Consider the following 18,515-nt stretch of genomic DNA (forward strand, 5'->3'; position numbering starts at 1 on the left):
GGACCAAGATGGGGCAGCAGAGCACAGGCCCCGGTTTTGCCCTGTGTGGGAACAGAGCAGCTGGTGGCCCAGGTGGGAGGCAAAGGCAATGTGAGGGGGCTACTTGCTGGCTGGGGGGGCTATGAGGCATTTCTGGTTTTGAAGTCACATTTGGGGCTCAGAGCTTCAGGTCTGTCCATCACTGAGCTGGCGGTGGCCAGAGGACCAGCCACCACAGGCCTCTCTGCAAGGGGAGGAGAGGGTCTGGAAGGGGCCGGCCTGGGGGGAGCAGAGGGTACAGTCCAGGTGAGCGGTGAAGGGCATCTCCCCTCGGGGTGTGACCAGGGCCAGTGCCTCCCGTGCTCCAGGCTCAGCTTCCCTGTTATTCAAGTTCGGTGGCCGCTGGAACACATCACCCCCAACTTGGCTTAAAACCAAACTTGTTTTTATGGTTCTGAGAGTCAGAAGTTTGACATAGGCCTCACAGGTTAGAAACCAAGGTGTGGGCAGGGCCAGTTCCTTCTGGAAGCCCTGGAGGGGGGCCATGCCTGCCTTCTGCAGCTTCCAGAGGCCCCCATGTAGACTCGTGGCCCCTCCTCCACCTCTGACACCTGCAGCCTGGCATCTTCTGCCTCCTACCAGGTGTGAGGACTGCTGTGGTGACACTGGGCCCACCTGCCTACCCAGGATACTCCCTGTCTGGGCATCACCAATCACAGGCACAGCCCCTTTAGTCCTATAAAGTCACCACCACGGGACTGGGGCTGAGCATGGGCCATCTGTGGGGACCCTGTTCTGCCCCCCCACATTAAGATGAGCGCTTCCTGGAAGGCCCACCCTCAGCAGGTGCCAGCCAGCATCCTCACCCCCACCCTCGCCCGGGTGCCACACTCAGGCCTCCTGTGCAGGCAGCCCCGCAGCCCTGTCCCTGCCTTGCATAGCACAGCTTCAATTCAGCACCAGGAGACTAGTCTGATGGTATTTATTCGGATTCATAATTTAGTAATCACAGAACCGTGTCCTGACAGGCCCTGCATCTCCCTCTGCCGTTGTCCCCAGGAACCCTGTGGCTCCGCGTCAGGGCCAGCCGCGGCCACCTGGGCCACAGCACGCAGGCACGGGGCCCATGCTGCAGGCCTACTCCTGCAGGCCTACTCCTGCCTGGGGGTTCCGTGGACAGATACGGTGGCCACCTCCCGAAAGCCCTCTCCAGATGGCGGTCCCAGGCATGTGTCGCAGCCGACCAGCGCTCCTCCCTGTGCCCACAGTGCTCTGTGGCCCAGGCCGGGCAGTTCCGGAGGAGTGGGGGACCCTGGGTGGGGGGAGCCCAGGTGGCAGGGAGTAGTAGTGGAGGAAGCAGGAGAACATGAGACAAACCCACGCGGGCTAAAGCCAACCCTGCTTTTATTTCACGAGAGCCTCTCGATGGCCACCAGGAGCTCGGGTTTCAGAATAGATGAGTCCGGTTCGGCCCCCGCGGCCCTGATGTCCTCTAGCACGGCTGTGTCCCACGAGAAGGTCAGGAGGGCTGAGGGCACCTGCGGTGGGGCGAGAAGCCTCAGCCTCGTGCTGGCCCTTACATGAGTCCTCACACTCCTTCCCTTGTGCTGGAGCCAGGGCCACACTCACCCCGGGCGGCTCCCTGCCAGTGACGGCAGCCACCACAATCAGCCCGTTCCCGCGGGCTCAGCGAACACTCCAGCCGGCTGAAGCCGTGTCCGTGCTGGGCACCCATCAGGACTGCCCTCCAGTCTTCCCGTGGGAAGGTCTGACCACCCCTCCCCCCCCCGTACCCTTGCCCCTGCTTCCTCCCCAGTAAGTCCCTCATCTCTGATCCATCTGCCTTGGTTCTGCTCCTCAGAGAACTTTAACACGCCTGCCATGTTCCCACTCTCCAGGTGGGAAACTGAGGCAGAGAGACGTCACTTGGGGGGATGCCACATGTACATGGGAAGGTGGGACTTGAACCCAGGGGCCCGGCCCCCACCCCTACACCACCCAGTGCTGAAAGTGGCCGCCTTCATGGGGAGTCTGCCGGGCAGGGAAACCCGGAGACGCCCCGCCGCCCTCAGGGAGCCCGTCACTCACCAGCCCGCACTCGTTGAAGGCCAGGCTCTCCTCCTCCGACAACCTCTGCCCACCGGAGGCCAGCAGGTCAAAAGGCAGCCAATCGCTCTGCAAGGCCTCCCGGACGAACGCGTACAGTGCGGCCACCCGCTCCCGGGCGTAGAAGGTTCCTGGGTGGGCAGGACAGTCAGTGGGGCTGCGGTCCACGGGAGAAGCCCCGGGAGCACCCCCGGGCCCACCCAGCTTGCCACGGCGCACGCACCCTGCAGGAGGCAGCCGTCAGGGAGGCGGACGCGCAGCAGCGTGTACGTGTACTTGCGCGTCTCTCGCTGCTCCTCCCTCTCCCGCATGGCCTTGGTCCGCAGCACACTCAGCCGCTCCACGGCCTCGGACCTGAGCCTCTGTTCCCGCTTGATCTCCTCCGCCGTGAGGTTGAAAAAGTCCCCGGGCAGGTCAAACTGGGAGGCCATGGGCGAGGGCCGGAAGACCCGGCGCTGACGGGCCAGGGTGGCCCGCACAGGCTCGGCGACCAGCAGCTGCTCCTTGTGCCGCTGCAGACTCTGGGGCTGGGCCAGCGCGGCCTCGGTCAGCACGTAGAACTCCTCGGGGCCGTCTAGGGCACGCACGGGGGTCACTCTGCGGCGCAGGGAGCGCTCCCCACCCCGACCCCTCCTCCCGGCCCTGCCAAGACCCTGCTCGACCTCCCTTACCCTGATCGGGAACCGGAAGCAGTGCCTTCTGAAAGCCAATGGCCTCAAAAAACTCATGGGTCCCCTCCAGGCAGTTAATGCGCTCCTGAGGGAGTGAAGCCAGAGGTCACACAAGGCCCTGGGGCCTCTGGGAGGCCACCAGTCTCACTGACCACCCTGCCCAGAGTGCCCTGGGCTTGGAGCATCTGCTAATGGGGTGAACCCGCTGAAGCCGTCCCCAGAGGAGAGCACGGGCACGCTCGCCCAACAAGGCTGCAGGGCCTCCACCAGTGGCCCGCAGAGGCCACCAACCAGGTGAAGCAGGAGGGTCCCAGAGGTGGTGGAGACAGGCTGTATGTGATGCTGGGGGCAGGAAGGGGCAAGTGGCATCAAGAGACAGCAGGCACCCCCGTCAGTGGCACAGGTGGCACGGGCCACGGTGGCGGGACCCTCCGATTTCTCTTTCTCTTATGGGAGAAATCTCACCAGTGCCGACGGCTTCCCGATGCATTCAAATTAAAGTTAAAACCCCCGGTGGGTGGTGCGGGGAGCAAAGTCCACACACGCACGACCTGTGGTCACAAAGCTCCGGTTCCCTGTCCGCCACCTGCCGCCCACCCCACCCCACCATCCCTGGAGGAGCCCTCCAGCTGCCTGGTTCTGGCCCCCACGGGCCGCCTGACGGCCAGCAAGCTGCCTCCACCCCCCCACGGGGCGCCGTGCGTGCACGCACAGGCCCAGCCACAGCGGGCACCCGGGGCAGCCTCACCTGGAACACCCTATTCTGCAGCTTGATCTTCCTGTACTTCTCCTCCTCGGGATGCAGGCAGATGTTGTCCAGGTACCTGGGGCGGAACAGGGAGCAGCCGCTGAACGCCCCACCTGGCCTCGTGTAAGAGGGACCCCAGAGGCGCTATGGCACCTTGGCTGCCCCAGGAAACCCACCCCCTGGTGCTGACGGCCTCCACTGCTGCCCCTGACACAGCGCGCTGGGGGACTGTCACCGGGCCTCCTCCTTGGTCCTGCCTCCCGAGGGCGCCAACACACACAGCAGTGGGGTGCGGCAGAGTCAGAATAACGGGCCACAGAAGGCTCTGGGTCCCCAGTGGCTCGGGAGCAACATGGACTTCCTGGCACTCCTCCCTCCCCAAGGCCTGTTCGAACAGATGAGGGGAGTGGGGTGGTACCCTGCCTCCTTCATGCATCCCTACGATGATGCCGAAGGAAAGCCAGGGCTGGCACCCCCCGATTTGGGAAACCCCTTCGTTTTATAGGTAAACTGAGGCCCAGAGAAGCCAACCCCCCTTTCCTGAGGGCTTGGGAGCACAGGGTGGGGCCTGAGGGGCGAGGGGTCAGTGTCACCCTGGTGGGAGGGCAGCTGCCTGCTCACTTGGCAATGGTGTCCACGCCCAGCTTCACCCTGTCCCGGTCTCTGTTGAACGTGTGAATCTTCATGATGGAGGCAGCCACTGGGTCGGTGGAGAAGTGCTGGGAGGGAGGGAAATGCATCAGGCCCCCTTCCCTCCCCCCAGCAGCCCGGCCTCACTACTCAGGCGACCTCGGTGACCATAGTCCCCTGGCAAGCCAGGAGCCTGTCCCCGAAACAAACTCAACTGGGCATTCTCAGCAAAGGAAGAGGAGAGAGCCCTTCAGTGCTCCAGCCTGGCCTCATCCTGCCCTCACCTCTAGGGAAGAGGGGGCGTCACAGGCCAGATTATGCCACCTCTGGGGGTCCATCAGACAGACCTCTGCCAGCCCAGTTTCCCAGTTTAGCTGCCAGGGTAAGACAAGGGGACACGGATATTGATTGGCAGAGAAAGCAGGTCTGCAGAGAGGTGGGCACACAGCAGCCAGAAGGGGGTGTTCCCAGGACGTGGCCAGGCCGGGCCTGAGTGACCTCCCAGCCTCCTCGGGAGCTCCCAGATCCCCCCAGGGAACAGCCACTGCTCCAAATGCTGCTCGCAGGTGTTTCCAGGAGACCTGCGGCCACGTTTAAATCAGGACCAGGGCCCGAGAGTAGACAAAGGAGCAGAACGTCCAGAGAGGAGCCAAATCCATACAGGAACCTACTTTGTGAGAAAGGCAGATTTCACAGCACTGACCAAAAAGCAGGTGTTTTCAGTAAAAGGGGGTGCTGGGGGGCAGAAGCGGGGTGGCTATCAGGGAAAAACCAGCACTGACTTCATGCCTCACGCTCTACAGGGAAACAGCTTCTAACTGGATTGAAGTGGTTTCTGAGGGGTTTTTTTTGATCAAAGTATTAAATGTTAAATAACAAAAAGCAAAACAAAAAACCACTAGAAAAACAATGCAAGAATCATTTCAATTCCAAAGTGGGGAAGGCCTAAGTATGCCACAAAACCCAGAAGCCACAGGACCAACACATTTAATTGTGAAGACCCGAAAGCTCTACGTGGCAAAGTGACCACGAGCACAAACCAAAAATAAAAAACTAGGGGTGCCTGGGTGGCACAGCGGTTAAGCGTCTGCCTTCGGCTCAGGGCGTGATCCCGGCGTTCTGGGATCGAGCCCCACATCGGGCTCCTCCGCTGTGAGCCTGCTTCTTCCTCTCCCACTCCCTCTGCTTGTGTTCCCTCTCTCGCTGGCTGTTCCTATCTCTGTTAAATAAATAAATAAAATCTTTAAAAAAAATAAAAATAAAAAAAATAAGAAACTAGGAGAAAATATTCGTTATTCATATTACAGGCAAAGAAACAACTTCCCTAATATGTAAAGAGTGCCTACATATCAACTTCCGAGAAAGCCCAGGGGCACCTGGGTGGCTCAGTCTGGTCTCAGCTCAGGTCTTGACCTCAGGGTTGTGGGATCGACCGCACTGGGCTCTGCGCTGGGCATGGAGCCAACTTTTTTTTTTTTAAGACTTATTTATTTATTTTGAGAGGGAGACAAAGAGAGAGAGAGTGCACACAGAGGGAGAGAGAGCAGCAGACTCTCCACTGAGCAGGGAGCACGACGTGGGGCTCCAGCCCAGGACCCTGGGATCACGACCTGAGCCGAAGGCAGACGTTTCCCTAACTGAGCCCCCCAGGCACCCCAGGCATGCCACCTACCTAAAAAATAAATAAAAAGTCCAACCACCCAACAAAGGATGCATTCTCCTATGAAAACATGGCCAACCTGAACCAACATGAAGGAAATGCACATTACAACTATCCCGAGACATTTCCACCTATCAGTTCGGTGAAAACGAAGCGTGTGCACGCCCATGGTGACGGTGTGGGCACCGTGAGCCAGCGGGGCTGGCAGTGGAGTGTGCGCGGGGGCAGCCCTCCGGAGGCTGGGAGGGCAGGGCCACTGTCCACACCGCACACACACGCCCACACGGGACGGAGCCCACAGCTCAAAGCACCGTGCGGCCGAGGCTCTGCGTAACTGCTCGCTAGGGACAGGCCACTTCGCACACGCTCCTCAGCAAGGAGCCGGCTACACGGCGACAGGACTTATGGTCAAGCTGCTAACGACGCAGCACTTCTGTCAGATGGTTCAGAAAAAACTAGAAAGGGGTGATAGAGCAAACAGGGGAAAATGTTACACCTGGGAACTCGGGGTAAGGCGCACCGATGCCCCCGTCCTCACCCCTCGGTCTTGCGAATATGTTACTCGGCGAGGGATGCGGTCAGGAGGGACAAAGAATTAAGGCGGCTAAGCAGGGACCCTTAAAATAGGCTGATTAGCCTGGATTATCCTGGTGGGTGAAACGTCGAGGCCCCTCCTAGGGGAGGACAGAAGAGAGGCGGCCTGAGAAAGAGGGGGGGGCGGGGGGCGCTGGCTGTGAAGACGGAGCCAGGCGCCGCGGACAGCCTGGAAGCTGGCCAAAGCGGGGCCGTGCTCTCCCCTGGAGCGTCCAGAAGGAACTCGGGCCTGCTGCCGCTCTGATTTCAGCCCCGTGGGACCCGTGCCACGCTCCTAGCTTCCAGAACGGGAGGGCATGGGTGCCATCTGAAGCCAGCAGCTTGGTCAGTTTGTCATACCGGGGACAGAAACCTCGGACCCCTGGGCTCGGGGGGTTCGACAGCTGCACGTACTTGGGACCTATCTCTGAAAAGGGCCCGAAACCACTGAGAGTGGTCGCCTCCAGGAAGGGTGGCCGAGAGGTGGCTTTTCTCTACCCACCCTGGTGCATTTAGAATGTCGTACCCCGCGTACACACGCACAGTCTCTTCAGAGCTTCGAACGCGGGCAGAGGGGTTACCAAGGACCAGTGCCACCCAGCTCTCTGGAGCGGCTCTGGCACCAGGACCTTGGGGGCAGGGGGACGGGACGCGGGGCTGCCACTCACCGAGAGAATGGCCTCTTTGATGTGGGCATCCCGCTGGTCCTTCCTGAGCGTGGCCCCAGTGAGAGGGCACGTGAAGCGCACACCGGGGACCGCCAGATGGGCTGAGCCTTCCTCCTTGGCCTCGGGCACCTGGGGGACGGGAGTGCGGGCGGCTGAGCCTGGAGCCCCCCCCCCCCCCCGGGCCCAACACCGCCCCCTCTGATGGTTAGCGCTGGGACACCCTGGCCCCGCACCGGAGTCCCCTGAGCCCGCCCTCTGCTCTGTGGGGCCGGCTCACAACGAAACGTGCTGGAAGAGAAAGTGCCTGGCAGCTCTGGACGTGGGGCGAACACTCAATGGCGCCTGCTGTTTGTGGTTCCCTCATCTCACGAGGAAGAGGCCATGGCGGGCGAGTCAGGAGTCACCGTACCCTAGATGAGTCCAGACCGCTCACTGGACCTCAGTCCCTAGCACTGTCTAGGGCCTCTTCCGTTCTAAAACTCGGTGAGACCTTGAGGGTCACGCTGCTCAGAACACCCTTTCTGCCAAGCTCTCCTTGAAAGCCCACCTCCCCCAGCAAGGCCTCCCTGATGACATCAGTGTCTGAACAGCCCCCTCACCTCCCTGGAAAGCAGCCGGGAGCAGGAGTTGAGTGTGAAGGTCCCAGTCTACCCCTTCAACCACAACCTGCCTCCACTGTTCCAGGCGGGGTTCCCCAAACTGCCTTTGTGCACAAGGCCAGATCCACCTTGATGTCTCCTCTGTGTCCCCCACCCCAGCACCATGTGCTTATAGGCCAGGGCTGGGCACCCAGCTGGTAATGAGGAAATGGCCAATTAGACCAGTGCAGGCAAGAACCAGTTCCCTGCTCCAGCATGCCCCTCGGGTGTCCTGCAGCCATGTGGATGTTTTTACCGTGTTGGTCCCTGGGGCCTCCGTGCTCCCGCTGACGGTCGCTTCAGCCCGAAGTTCCTTTCTCACTGGAAACAGGGCAGAGATGGGCGGGTTATAGGCCCTGCTCTGTCCCCAGGCACAGCCCCGAGACCAGAGTGGGTCAAGTTCTAGTCCTTCCCTGCTCGGGTCCCCTGCCTGAGCCACCTCCCCGTGCCCCTAGGCTTCCCCTGACCACCCGATGACAGCCCTATCTCGGCTCCTTTCTTCCCTCCTCAGCCTTCCAGACCCCAGCAACCTTGCACCTTTCCACCCTGCACCCTTCCGCCCTCTCAACTTGAGACTTTAAAGCCCCCAAGGTTGCTGGTCATGTAACTATTTCCATCCAGGACCAAGCACAGGCCATGCTCACCCTGGTTCCGGATGGACTCCTGTGACGTGGGGCCCCGGGCCCTGGGCTGCTTTTGTTCAAGCCGGGCCAGGGCTGCCGCGGCCGCCATCTGGGCCTCATCGGTGGGTCCCTGGCGGGGTTGCCTCAGTGCTGGCTGGTTGGGTTTTTCTTTGGGGGCCCTCTCCCTGGGGAGAGACAGAGGAAAAGTGAGGTGACATGGGGTCAGACAGAAGAGCCTCTGTCCCTCTCCCACTTCTGCCCCATCGGACAGACCCGTCCCTCTTTTCCAGGGGCCACCCGCAGGCACTAGATAGTTCTAACACGGAAGAACCCCCGGGGGCAGATGGCAGGTCTGCTCCCAGCTCTGCCCCTGGCGGCAAGTCCTGCACCCGCCTGGGCCTCAGGGTCATGGCAGCTAAACCGGGTAACAGCAGCCTGCCCATGGCTGCCGCCCCGGCGCAGCAGTGAGAAGCGCCCTCTCGCCTTCAGGAACCCAGGAGACTCAAAGGTGTCAGTCCTCGATCCCTTCCCTGAGCAAGGTCAAGCCTGCCAGTCTACGACAGCCAGGTGGCGCAGTTTCATTTAGAGCACCTACTGTTTACCCAGCAGGCAGTATGCCAGGTCACAGGGCAGGTGCTGGGTTTGCTCTCGCCTCCGCCTGGGGAAACAAGGATGGAATGCATGCTCCCAGATCCACATGGCACAGAAGTGACCTGGCTTTCCCCTGCAGGGAAGTCCTTCCTCACACCCTAGCCTGATTCACCTGCCTCACCTCCTTCCCTCAAGACCCTCTGCTGACCCCAGGACTTGGAATGATCTGTCCTACATCTCCAGAACTTTCTGAGCAGCCAAGGCTCTGGGTTCATGGCCTGCCCAGATACACAGGCGGCCTGCTTTTCGTGTCCCAAGGCCTCTGGGACCTGCTTCCTGGCCATCCCTGCCCCTCTGCCCACAGCTGACAACCTCACGTTGAAGAAAAGATGAATCACGTAGCCCCACCCTCGCCCCATGTGACATTTAGTTCTATAAAAACACCTGTTTTCAAGACACCTCATACCCGCCCTCTTGAAGACTCCACTGGGGAGCCACAGGCATCCTTCTGAAAGCTAAGCCAGAGCTTGTCGCTCCTGCACCAAGCCCTTCCACCACACGCACAACACAGTCCTAAAGCCTCCCCGCCTGCAGCCCTTTGCAACCTGTCCACTTCCCCCCTTCACACCTCTTGATCTATACTGCTTTCTTGCTATTGCTCCTACAGGCCCAACTGGCTCCTACCACAGGGCCTTTGCTACCTAGAATGTTCTGTCTGCCTGTGGGATGAGGAAAGAAGGTCTAGGAGCAGCTGGAGCTGCTTGAGAGGGAGAGAGAGTGTGAGTGTGTGTGTGTGTGTGTGTGTGTGTGTAGAAAATTGATTTTCACATGGCTGAACTTCACCTCCTCTGGCTCTCGGCTCAGATGTCTCCTTCCCAGAGAGGGGTTCTGGGACGCCCTAACAGTCCCCAAAATCATTTGCTGTCTCCTGACCCAGCTTATTTTTCTTCAAGGCCCTGAGTACCACCTGATCTCTCGCCACATGTGTGCTGGCTTTTCTGTCCATTATCTCCCCACTGGAAGCTGAGCCCCGAGACAGCAGAGACCTTCTCTTACCCATGACACCCAAGACACCGCTTGTCACACACCCTGAGACCCATCGTGCCCCAAGCGTGTCACAGAAGCCTGGATCTCCACACTACTTCCCTCCTCTCTCCTCCCAGGCCTCTTGTCTGACACAGCCATCACCCACATGGCCCCCATCTCCTTCCTGTCACACTCTGCACCAGCACCCACCTCCGCCCACTACTTGTTGAACAAATGAACGGACCCCCTGGTCTGGTCCACCCCCTCTCCCTGGCCCTCCCTTAAGCTACCCTCCTCTCTCAGGCTCCCAGGACCTGATTTGGTCTACTGCACTCCCCTCCCCGACTCAGGAACTTGGTCCTAGTGGGCCTCCTTCATCCCACTCGCAGGAACCCCCAATCCCCATGACAGATGCCCTGATGTCATGTACCCACTCTCCCTCACCCACCCCCGCTGCCTCATGATTCCCTTCCTGCTGCCTCCCTGCCTCTCTGCCTACCCCTCACTGCCCCACCTCTTCACAATCCCTTCCATTATTCCCCACAGACCCCACCCAGAACTGACATCTTTCTTCAGCCACTCCCCTTCCTAGACCCCACTCAGTCCCCAAAGCCCCGCCCCCTCTATACTTTCTTCCCTCACCCCAGTCCACCAGAGCCCTCCCATCCTCCCCTGCTCCAGCTCTACACACTCCTCCCCACTGAGTCTCCAGACTTGCCCCTGGAGCCTCTCTTCTCTGACTCCTCCCCAGACGATCCACAGTGGCCTGGATGGGCACTCCACTGGCCTTCCCTTCTCCCTTCTCCTCCCAGGTCTCCCTCAGGACCTCCCTTCTGACTCAACCTTCGCCCACAAGGTCCCCATCTCCTCCCCGTCACAGATGCCTCCAGCTCCCCACCTCCACCACCACCCTGCCTCCATTTCCCTCCCAGACCTTCCTAAGCCACTCCGACCCCCGCGCCCCCAATTCACCGAGACCTCTTCCAATACCGCCTCAGCCTCCCCGGCCTTAACCACCCTTGCCCCGTTCTCCCTCACGCTCCAGAACCAGGGCCCAGACCCCTATCGCCATGGATGCTAAGCCTCCCCACTCTTTACGACCCCAGCTGTACTTGCTTCTTTAGGCTCTGTGTGCAATCTCGGAAAACCTAGATTCCCCCAAATCTAGGCGATGCCCCTTCGGGGCCCCTTTCCAGCCCACATGCTCCCCTGCGGTTTCTCCACTGACCCCCATCTCTCTGCACCCCGCCCCCTAGCCCCCGCCCCCGGGCCTCGCCCCCCCGCCCCCGGAGGCTACCCCTCCCCCTTCTCCCACCCTCGCCCCCCGTGCCCCGCCCCCAGAGATCTCTCCCCACCCCCAGACGCTCGGACGCCCCTCCCCGCCCCTAGCTCTCTCTGGCCTCCCCCTCCCGTCCTTGCTCCCGGATCTCAAGCCTCAGCGCCGGTCACGCACCCCACGGACTCCGTGAGCTTCTGGCCAGGTCCCGCGCTCTTGAACTTGATGTCAGCTTTGATCTCCTGGAAGAATTTCTTCATGGTGGCGGCGGGCCCGGCGGCAGGGGGCCGCGGGGGGCGGGGGGCGCAGGGCCCAGTCGGGGTGGGGCGGCAGGAGCCAACAACCGGAAAGAAAATAACCTCGCTGCCGGAAGTCCCGCCTTCAGGCGGTCGCCCACGTGACAATCGGCCGGGGGTGCCTCTCTAGCTCTCCGCTCCTCGCTGGCCCGCGGCGGCCGCTCTGCACCCTCGGGCCGCGACTCGGTGCTTTCTCCGGACTCCGTTGCCAGGGGCGACGAGCGCGCTTCCCGCTGGAGGCGGTGCCCGAGCTCCCTGCACAGCGTTCCCCAAAGCGATGACCCGAGAGGGCGGGGCCGGCCAACCGAACTTGGTCCTGACCTTTTCCCTGCGCGAGAGCCTTCCCAGGCTTCCCCATGCAGTTCAGTGTGGGGGCGTTCAGGGCCGTAGCGACCGTCCCCGTGCCCGGCGCCAGTGGTTCCTTCGAGCACACGAGCTGAGGGATGTGGGAGAGGTCGTACGAGCGAGGGCCCGGGGACCCACTGTGGAGCATCCCCACGGGGCTTGGGCCAAGGCGCCCTAACGTCATCCTGAGGGCCTTCACAGGATTTAGGGAAGAATCCGGTGCAGCCCACACAAACCTTGCAGAGCTTTGGTTTCCTGTGAAGTGGGGATAAGACTGGCACCCACCTCCTAGGACCCCATTGTAAGGGTCATGATGCCGTCAGAAAGCTTTCAATAAATGTCAGACGTTATAATGACTTACTCTTCATATCTGGGAGTCGGCTCTGTACCAGCAGGGAAGAAAACACAAATTCCCTGACCTCGCAGACCTCGTGGTGTTTTCGATGGGGTTGGGAAGACAGACAACGCGATAAGTGAAGTCTGTGGCAGAGCAGATGGTGTTAAGTGCTAGAGAGAAAAGGTGGACGCTGGGAACAAGGAGGGCTGGGGACAGTTTGCATCATCACATAAGGGGGGGCAGGTACAGGAAAGGGGGGGTATTTTTGAGACCACGGGGGAAATGCGGATGTGTCTGGGCATCAGATCATATAAAGGAACTATAGTTAATATTTTAGGAGTGAGAGGGGCACGGTGGTAGCTTTGGTTCATCTGGTTTGGTTTTGTTTTCTCTTTTGACCCCTTTCATCCATTTCTCCCAGCCCTCCTGCCTCAGGCAACCCACCCACTGGCTCTCCTTATCTATGAGCTCGGTGGGGTTCTTTGTGTTTCTTCTTACTTTCTTTGTTTAGATTCCACATATAAGAGAGTGTTCGCTTTTCTCTGCCTGACTTGTTTCACTTAATGCCTTGAGGTCCATCCATATTGTCACAAATGGCAAGATTTCATTCTTTTTTGGCTGAGTAATACTTCATTGTATATCCATACCACCTCTTCTTCATCCATTCAACCTTCGGTGGGCACTTGGGTTGTTTCCATAGTTGGCCATCGTGAATCGTGCTGCAGTGAACATGGGGGTTGCACGTATCTTTTCAAATTTGTTTTTGTTTTTTTCAGATACTCAGAAGTGTAATTGTTGGGTTATGATACTTTTTTTTAATTTTAAAAGATTTTATTTATGTATTTGACAGAGAGAGAGGGGGACAAGCGGACTCTGTGCCAAGCTTGGAGCCAACGTGGGGCTCGATCCCATCACTCTGAGATCATGCCCTGAGCCGAAACCAAGAGTCAGACGCTGTACTGACTGAGCCACCCAGGCACCCCTGGTACTTCCATTTTTAATCTTTTGAGGGACCCTTACACTTTTGAGGGACCCTTACACAGTGGCTATACCAATTTACATTCCTGCCAACAGTGCACGAGCGTTCCTATTTCTCCACATCCTCGCTAACACTTGTTTCTTGTCTTTTTAATAATAGCCACTTTAACAGGTATCAGGTGATAGTTTGTGGTTTCGATTTGCATTTTCCTAATAATTAGTTGATCACCTTTTCATGTACCTGTTGGCCATCTGTATGTTTTCTTTGGGAAAATGTCTTCAGCTGGAGGAAGGAGCCCTGAGCCAAGGAACGCAGGCAGCTTCCAGAAGCTGGAAAAGGCAAGGAAATGGACTCTCCCCTAGAGCCTCCAGAAGGAGCACAATTCGGCCAACACATGGATTTTAGCTCAGTGAGACTCACTTTGGACTTCTGACCTGCAAAATGGTAAAAATAAATTTGCATTATTTTAAGCCACTAAGTTGGTGGTAATTTGTTACCTAAACAATAGGTAAGGAAAGCAACCCCTTGGCTGTATGACCCTAAGAAATAAGTGCTGATATTTCTCACCAATTGATAGGGGAGGCTGCAAAGTTCCAAACACACTTGTCCATATCCCCACAGCTTGCAGAGAGAAGATTCAAACCCAGGATCAGCAGATTTAATGACACTTCAGTGAGGTACTTCTCAAATCATAATGCACACTCGAGTCCCATGGAGAACTTGTTTAAATGTACGTGCTGACGCATAGGTCTTGAGGGGGCTATGACTCTGCATCCCCATTCCCCCACCTCCCAACCCCACGTGAGAGTACAGGAGGCTGGGTTGGGACTGGAACTTCCCCTGGCACTGAGCAGGCCCGGAACAGATGAATATGTTACTCTTACAGCTCAAGTGGGGAGAAGGTCTTGGGTAAGTGGAATCCGACACTCCTCGGGGTGGCCGTGGCATCCAAACCCCTCGTGCTACCCCTCTGCCTCAGTTTCCCCATCTGGAAAGCAGGGATGACAAATAACTGACATGGAAATGAAATTAACTATGTTCATAACATACTACATAATGTGGTCTCGGAGCACCTGGCTGGCTCAGTTGGTGGAGCGTGCAACTCTTGGGGCCGTGAGCTTGAGCCCCACATTGTGGGTAGAGGTTACTTAAAAATAATAATAATAGGGGCGCCTGGGTGGCTCGGTCAGTCAAGCATCTGCCTTCAGCTCAGGTCGTGATCTCAGTGTCCTGGGATTGACGCCCACATTGGGCTTCCTGCTCAGCAGGGAGTCTGCTCCGTCTGCCCCTCCCCTGCTTGTGCTCTCTCTCTCTCTCTCAATAAATAAATAAATCTTAAAAAAAGAAAAAAACATTTAGGGAAATGATTCAAAACGTTATAAAAAGGGGTACCTGGGGGCGCCTGGGTGGCCCAGTCATTAAGCGTCTGCCTTTGGCTCAGGCCATGATCCCAGGGTCCTGGGACTGAGCCCCGAGTCCGGCTCCCTACAATGGGCTCCCTGCTCGGCAGGAGAGTCTGCTTCTCCCTTTCCCTCTGCCCCTACCCCTGCTACTGCTTTCTCTCTCTTGCTCGTACTCTCTCTCAAATGAATAAAAAAAAACTTAAAAAAACTATAAAAAGTAATAATGTGGCCTGGAACATATTGGCTGCGCAATAAATGTTACTGATTTTTTGAAGATTTTATTAGATTTTATTTTTAAGTGATCTCTATACCCAACATGGGGCTTGAACTCTTGACCCTGAGATCAAGAGTCAGGTGCTCTACTGACTGAGCCAGGCAGTCGCCCCTAAATGTTACTCATTATTGTACTTGGCTAAGTGGGTAGTAAATATTTCCTCATGATAGTCCCCCAGGAAACTGGGAACCAAGCCTGCAGCACACAGTAGGTGCTCAGGCCAGCTCCTGGTTAGAGGGGGCTGTTTCTTGCAGAGCTGGGGGGGGCAGTGGTAGTGCCATCTCCAACTTGCCTGTTCTGGCCACGTGCCAGGCCTCATTTCTTAGGGAACAGTAAGTAACCTCACCTCCACAGGTGATGACTAACGGCTCAACCATTGTCTTCACTGGCCTCTGATCTGGCAGGAAGACAGGGATCCTCTCCTGCCTCAGCCTGCCTCCTTGGGGGGTCCTCCCCACCTTCTGGAAGCATGCTGGCCCCAGCTTTCATCAAAGCTTCATCATTTCCCAGCTGCTCAATGTAGCACAATGAGGTCTGGGTAGGGAGTTTGGTTTTCTGCCCTGGTTCAAGGTCTGGGGGAAATGTATGCACAGAATCAGGAGGCCTTTGGAAAGGGGGACCTGCAGGAGTGGCATTTGAGCCCCTGGACTCCATGTCTGACCTCAGGCAAGGCATGCCCCCCTCTGGGCCTCAGGCCTCAGTCTCTCTATCTGTACCTGATTCAGGCTCCTCCACACCATCTTCCTCATTCCTTGTTCAACTTCCACACTTGTCCCCTGTGTGATTTAGCAAATATAAGATACAAGACACCCCCATTAGATCTGAATTTCTTTTTTTGTTTTTTAAGATTTTATTTATTTATTTGACAGAGAGACAGCCAGTGAGAGAGAGAACAGAAGCAGGGGGAGTGGGAGAGGAAGAAGCAGGCTCCCAGCGGAGGAGCCTGATGTGGGGCTCGATCCCAGAACACCGGGATCATGCCCTGAGCCGAAGGCAGACGCTTAACGACTGAGCCACCCAGGCGCCCCTAGATCTGAATTTCTATAAAAAATCAAACACTTGAATGGGATCTATATAACATTGAGTTACAATTTTAACAATTTTAAAGTTAAAGTTCTAAACTTTGAAGTTTAAAGTTTTAAAGAACTGTGAATCCGGTATTTCTATTTGATATTTATTGTTAATTCTATTTTTACTGTGGTAAAATATATGTAACATAAAATTTACCCTTTCAACCATTTTTAAGTGCACAGCTCAGTGGCGTGAAGCACACGCACCCCCGTCCTGCAACCACCCTCACCCTCCCTCTCCAGAACTTTCCATCTCCCCACAGGGAGACTCTGTCCCCAGGAAGCACGGACTCCCCACCCCCTGCCCCAGCGCTGGCTCCCACCATCCACTCTCTGTCTGTGTGGACGGGACTCCTCTGGGGACTTCCTGGGAGTGGGGTCCTGCGGGATGTGTCCTTCTGGGTCTGGCTTATTTCATTGAGCATAATGTCTTCAAGGTTCATGCATGTTGTCGGATGTGTAACAAATACTTTTCTAGTATAGGTATATCACAAATATTGCATGAGACAAACAGAACATACTTACACTGAAAAGGTATTTGTTGTGTATCTGCAATTCATATTTAACTGGGCATTCTGAATTTTATCTAATAATGCTACCTTCTAGCCCTTCTCAGCCCAAAAAATCATTTTTAGACACAGCTTTGTTGATAATTTACATGCCCTAAATTTCACCTGTTTTAAGGATACAACTCTACGAATTTCATTGTATATTTGCAATCTAGAACATTTCCATCACCCCAGAAAGAAACCTCATTCCCCTTTGTATGAAATTATAAATTTAACTCTGGATTCCTACCCCTAGCTCAAGGCAACTACTTTCTGTCTTGAAAGATTTGCCTTTTTTTTTTTGGACATTCCATCAACTGGCATATGACGTTGGAGAATATGTGACCTTTTGTCTGGCTTATTTCACTGCGTATAGTGTTTTTGAGGCTCATCCAGGTGGTAGTGTGTGCCAGTGCTGCTTTTGTTTTCATTGCTGAATAGTGTTGCTTGTAAGGATATCGCACATTGGTTTTATCCATTCACTTGTTGATGGACACTTGGGTCGTTCCACCTTTTGGCTGTTGTGAATCCTGCTGTGATGACTATTAGCGTACAGGTTTTTGTGGGGAGTGTGCTTTCATTTCTCTTGGAAAGATACCTAGGGATGGAATTGGCGTGTGGTTAAGTCTATGTTTAACTTTCTAAAAAAAGTCTTTTTTGAGATATATTTCACACGCCTAAAGATGTATCTTCAGACTAAAGTATTATCTTTGTACCCTGTGATCAAATCTCTCCAACGTTTTCACAAGAAGCTAAAATAAAAGCCGAACTTCTCACAAAGTTCACAAAGGACTAGGAGAGGTCCTCAATGGACCCCTTACCTGTCTGCCCCACTCACTTGCTCCATTCTCTCTAGTTAGGACGTTTGCATTTGCTATTCCCACCGCCCTAAATGCCCTCTCTGTACCCACTTCAGTCTACTGGCCAATCTCTATGCACCCTCCGAGTCTCTAGTTAAACTACATCCCCCAGAAAGCCCTCCCTGGTCCCTTCCCCACTACTCGGCATTTTCTTAAGCACTCTGGCTCTTTTACTTCGAGATCCTACCAAGGGTCTTCATTAGAACGAAATTAACAGAGCAGGTAACAGCATCTAGTGCTCCCAGTATTTCTGATGGCCAGGCACAGTTTACAACGCTTTAGGGGTGATGAAGTCGTTTTACGCCCCTCTAAGATTGGTACCATTAGGAACCCCATTTTATAGGTGGGTAGACTAAGGCACAGAGGATAAGGAATTCGGCCACGCGGTGCGAAACACATTTTTCTTGAAAGAACAGGCATATCGGGTATCTTGTGGCTCCGACACCCAGCGCTCAAAACCTTTCCGTGAGTGAAGAAGTCAGTCCTCGGTGACTCTGTGGCTGTTTATCCAAGACCGCCCCACGCCCCGCCCCTTTCCCGAGCCCCGCCCCTCGGGCCGGCAACGGCGCGTCCCTATTTTGAGTTGAACCTCTATCACCTTATCCAATGGCGAAGAGCGGCTTAAGCCCCGCCCCCCGTGGTAGCCAATGCCCGCTCCCTACCTTGAGGCCTTCTGGAGTGGTAGCCAATGGCCTGCGACTCTCTGTTCGGCTCCGGCTCCCGGGAGCGGGAGGCTTTCGGTGCCCCGCCCCCTACACGGAGTTAGCCTTCTTTCGGTGGTAGCCAATGGCCTGCCTCCTACTTAAAGCCCTCCTTCTGTGGAGGTTCATGGCCCGCCCCTCTGCCTTAGGCCCCGCCCCAAAGAAGCCTGGCGACCCGCCTCACCACTCCCTGAAAGTCTCCGTTTCCCTCCTCCCACCTTTCCCCTTTCACCTCCCATAACCTCCGCCCCGCTTCCATTAGGCCTTTGGGTCACGCCCCTTGGCTCTACCCGTTACCCAATCCCGTTAACTTGCTCTGCTCCAACCCCTCTTCTCATTGGTCCCCGTGCTCCTCTATCCCCGCACGTGGTCCTGAGCGACGGCGTCTCCCGCCCGTGAAGGCCGGAGGGCGGGACTTCCGGAGGCGCGCAGTCCAATAAGCACGCGCCGGCCCTCTGCCCAGGCGGCCGCCCCCGCCCCCTCGGCGCCCCGCTCCCGCCCCCGGCTTCGCCT

At 56.7% G+C, this 18,515-nt stretch overlaps 1 protein-coding gene and 1 long non-coding RNA gene across 2 annotated transcripts; both read right to left on the minus strand.

Annotated features, from left to right (window-relative positions):
- Positions 1 to 1,366: 1,366 nt before the first annotated feature.
- UBXN6 (UBX domain protein 6) lies at positions 1,367 to 11,580 on the minus strand. Its single transcript, XM_026481104.4, has 10 exons — positions 11,367 to 11,580; positions 8,318 to 8,481; positions 7,930 to 7,994; positions 7,036 to 7,164; positions 4,126 to 4,223; positions 3,505 to 3,580; positions 2,757 to 2,841; positions 2,309 to 2,659; positions 2,068 to 2,216; positions 1,367 to 1,517 (listed from the first exon to the last, which is right to left on the minus strand). The coding sequence occupies exons 1-10, from the start codon at positions 11,447 to 11,449 to the stop codon at positions 1,389 to 1,391; spliced, it is 1,329 nt and encodes a 442-aa protein (XP_026336889.1). The 5' UTR covers positions 11,450 to 11,580; the 3' UTR covers positions 1,367 to 1,388.
- A 1,437-nt stretch (positions 11,581 to 13,017) lies between these two features.
- Positions 13,018 to 18,062, minus strand: LOC125283792 (uncharacterized). Its single transcript, XR_007191792.2, has 3 exons — positions 17,964 to 18,062; positions 14,031 to 14,134; positions 13,018 to 13,580 (listed from the first exon to the last, which is right to left on the minus strand). It is a non-coding gene; the product is annotated as an uncharacterized LOC125283792 (long non-coding RNA).
- Between the last annotated feature and the right edge of the window lie 453 nt (positions 18,063 to 18,515).

The sequence above is a fragment of the Ursus arctos genome, unplaced genomic scaffold, assembly GCF_023065955.2.
Source record: "Ursus arctos isolate Adak ecotype North America unplaced genomic scaffold, UrsArc2.0 scaffold_14, whole genome shotgun sequence".
Classification (NCBI taxonomy): Eukaryota; Metazoa; Chordata; class Mammalia; order Carnivora; family Ursidae; genus Ursus; species Ursus arctos.

Coding starts and splice junctions, on each gene's coding strand:
- UBXN6 (XM_026481104.4), bottom strand. CDS start 11,449: ATGAAGAAATTCTTCCAGGAGATCAAAGCTGACATCAAGTTCAAGAGC. Junction 4,224..7,035: donor TCAAAGAGGCCATTCTCTCG/GTGAGTGGCAGC, acceptor CCTCCCTCCCAG/CACTTCTCCACCGACCCAGT. Junction 2,660..2,756: donor GCTTCCGGTTCCCGATCAGG/GTAAGGGAGGTC, acceptor TGCGTGCCCTAG/ACGGCCCCGAGGAGTTCTAC.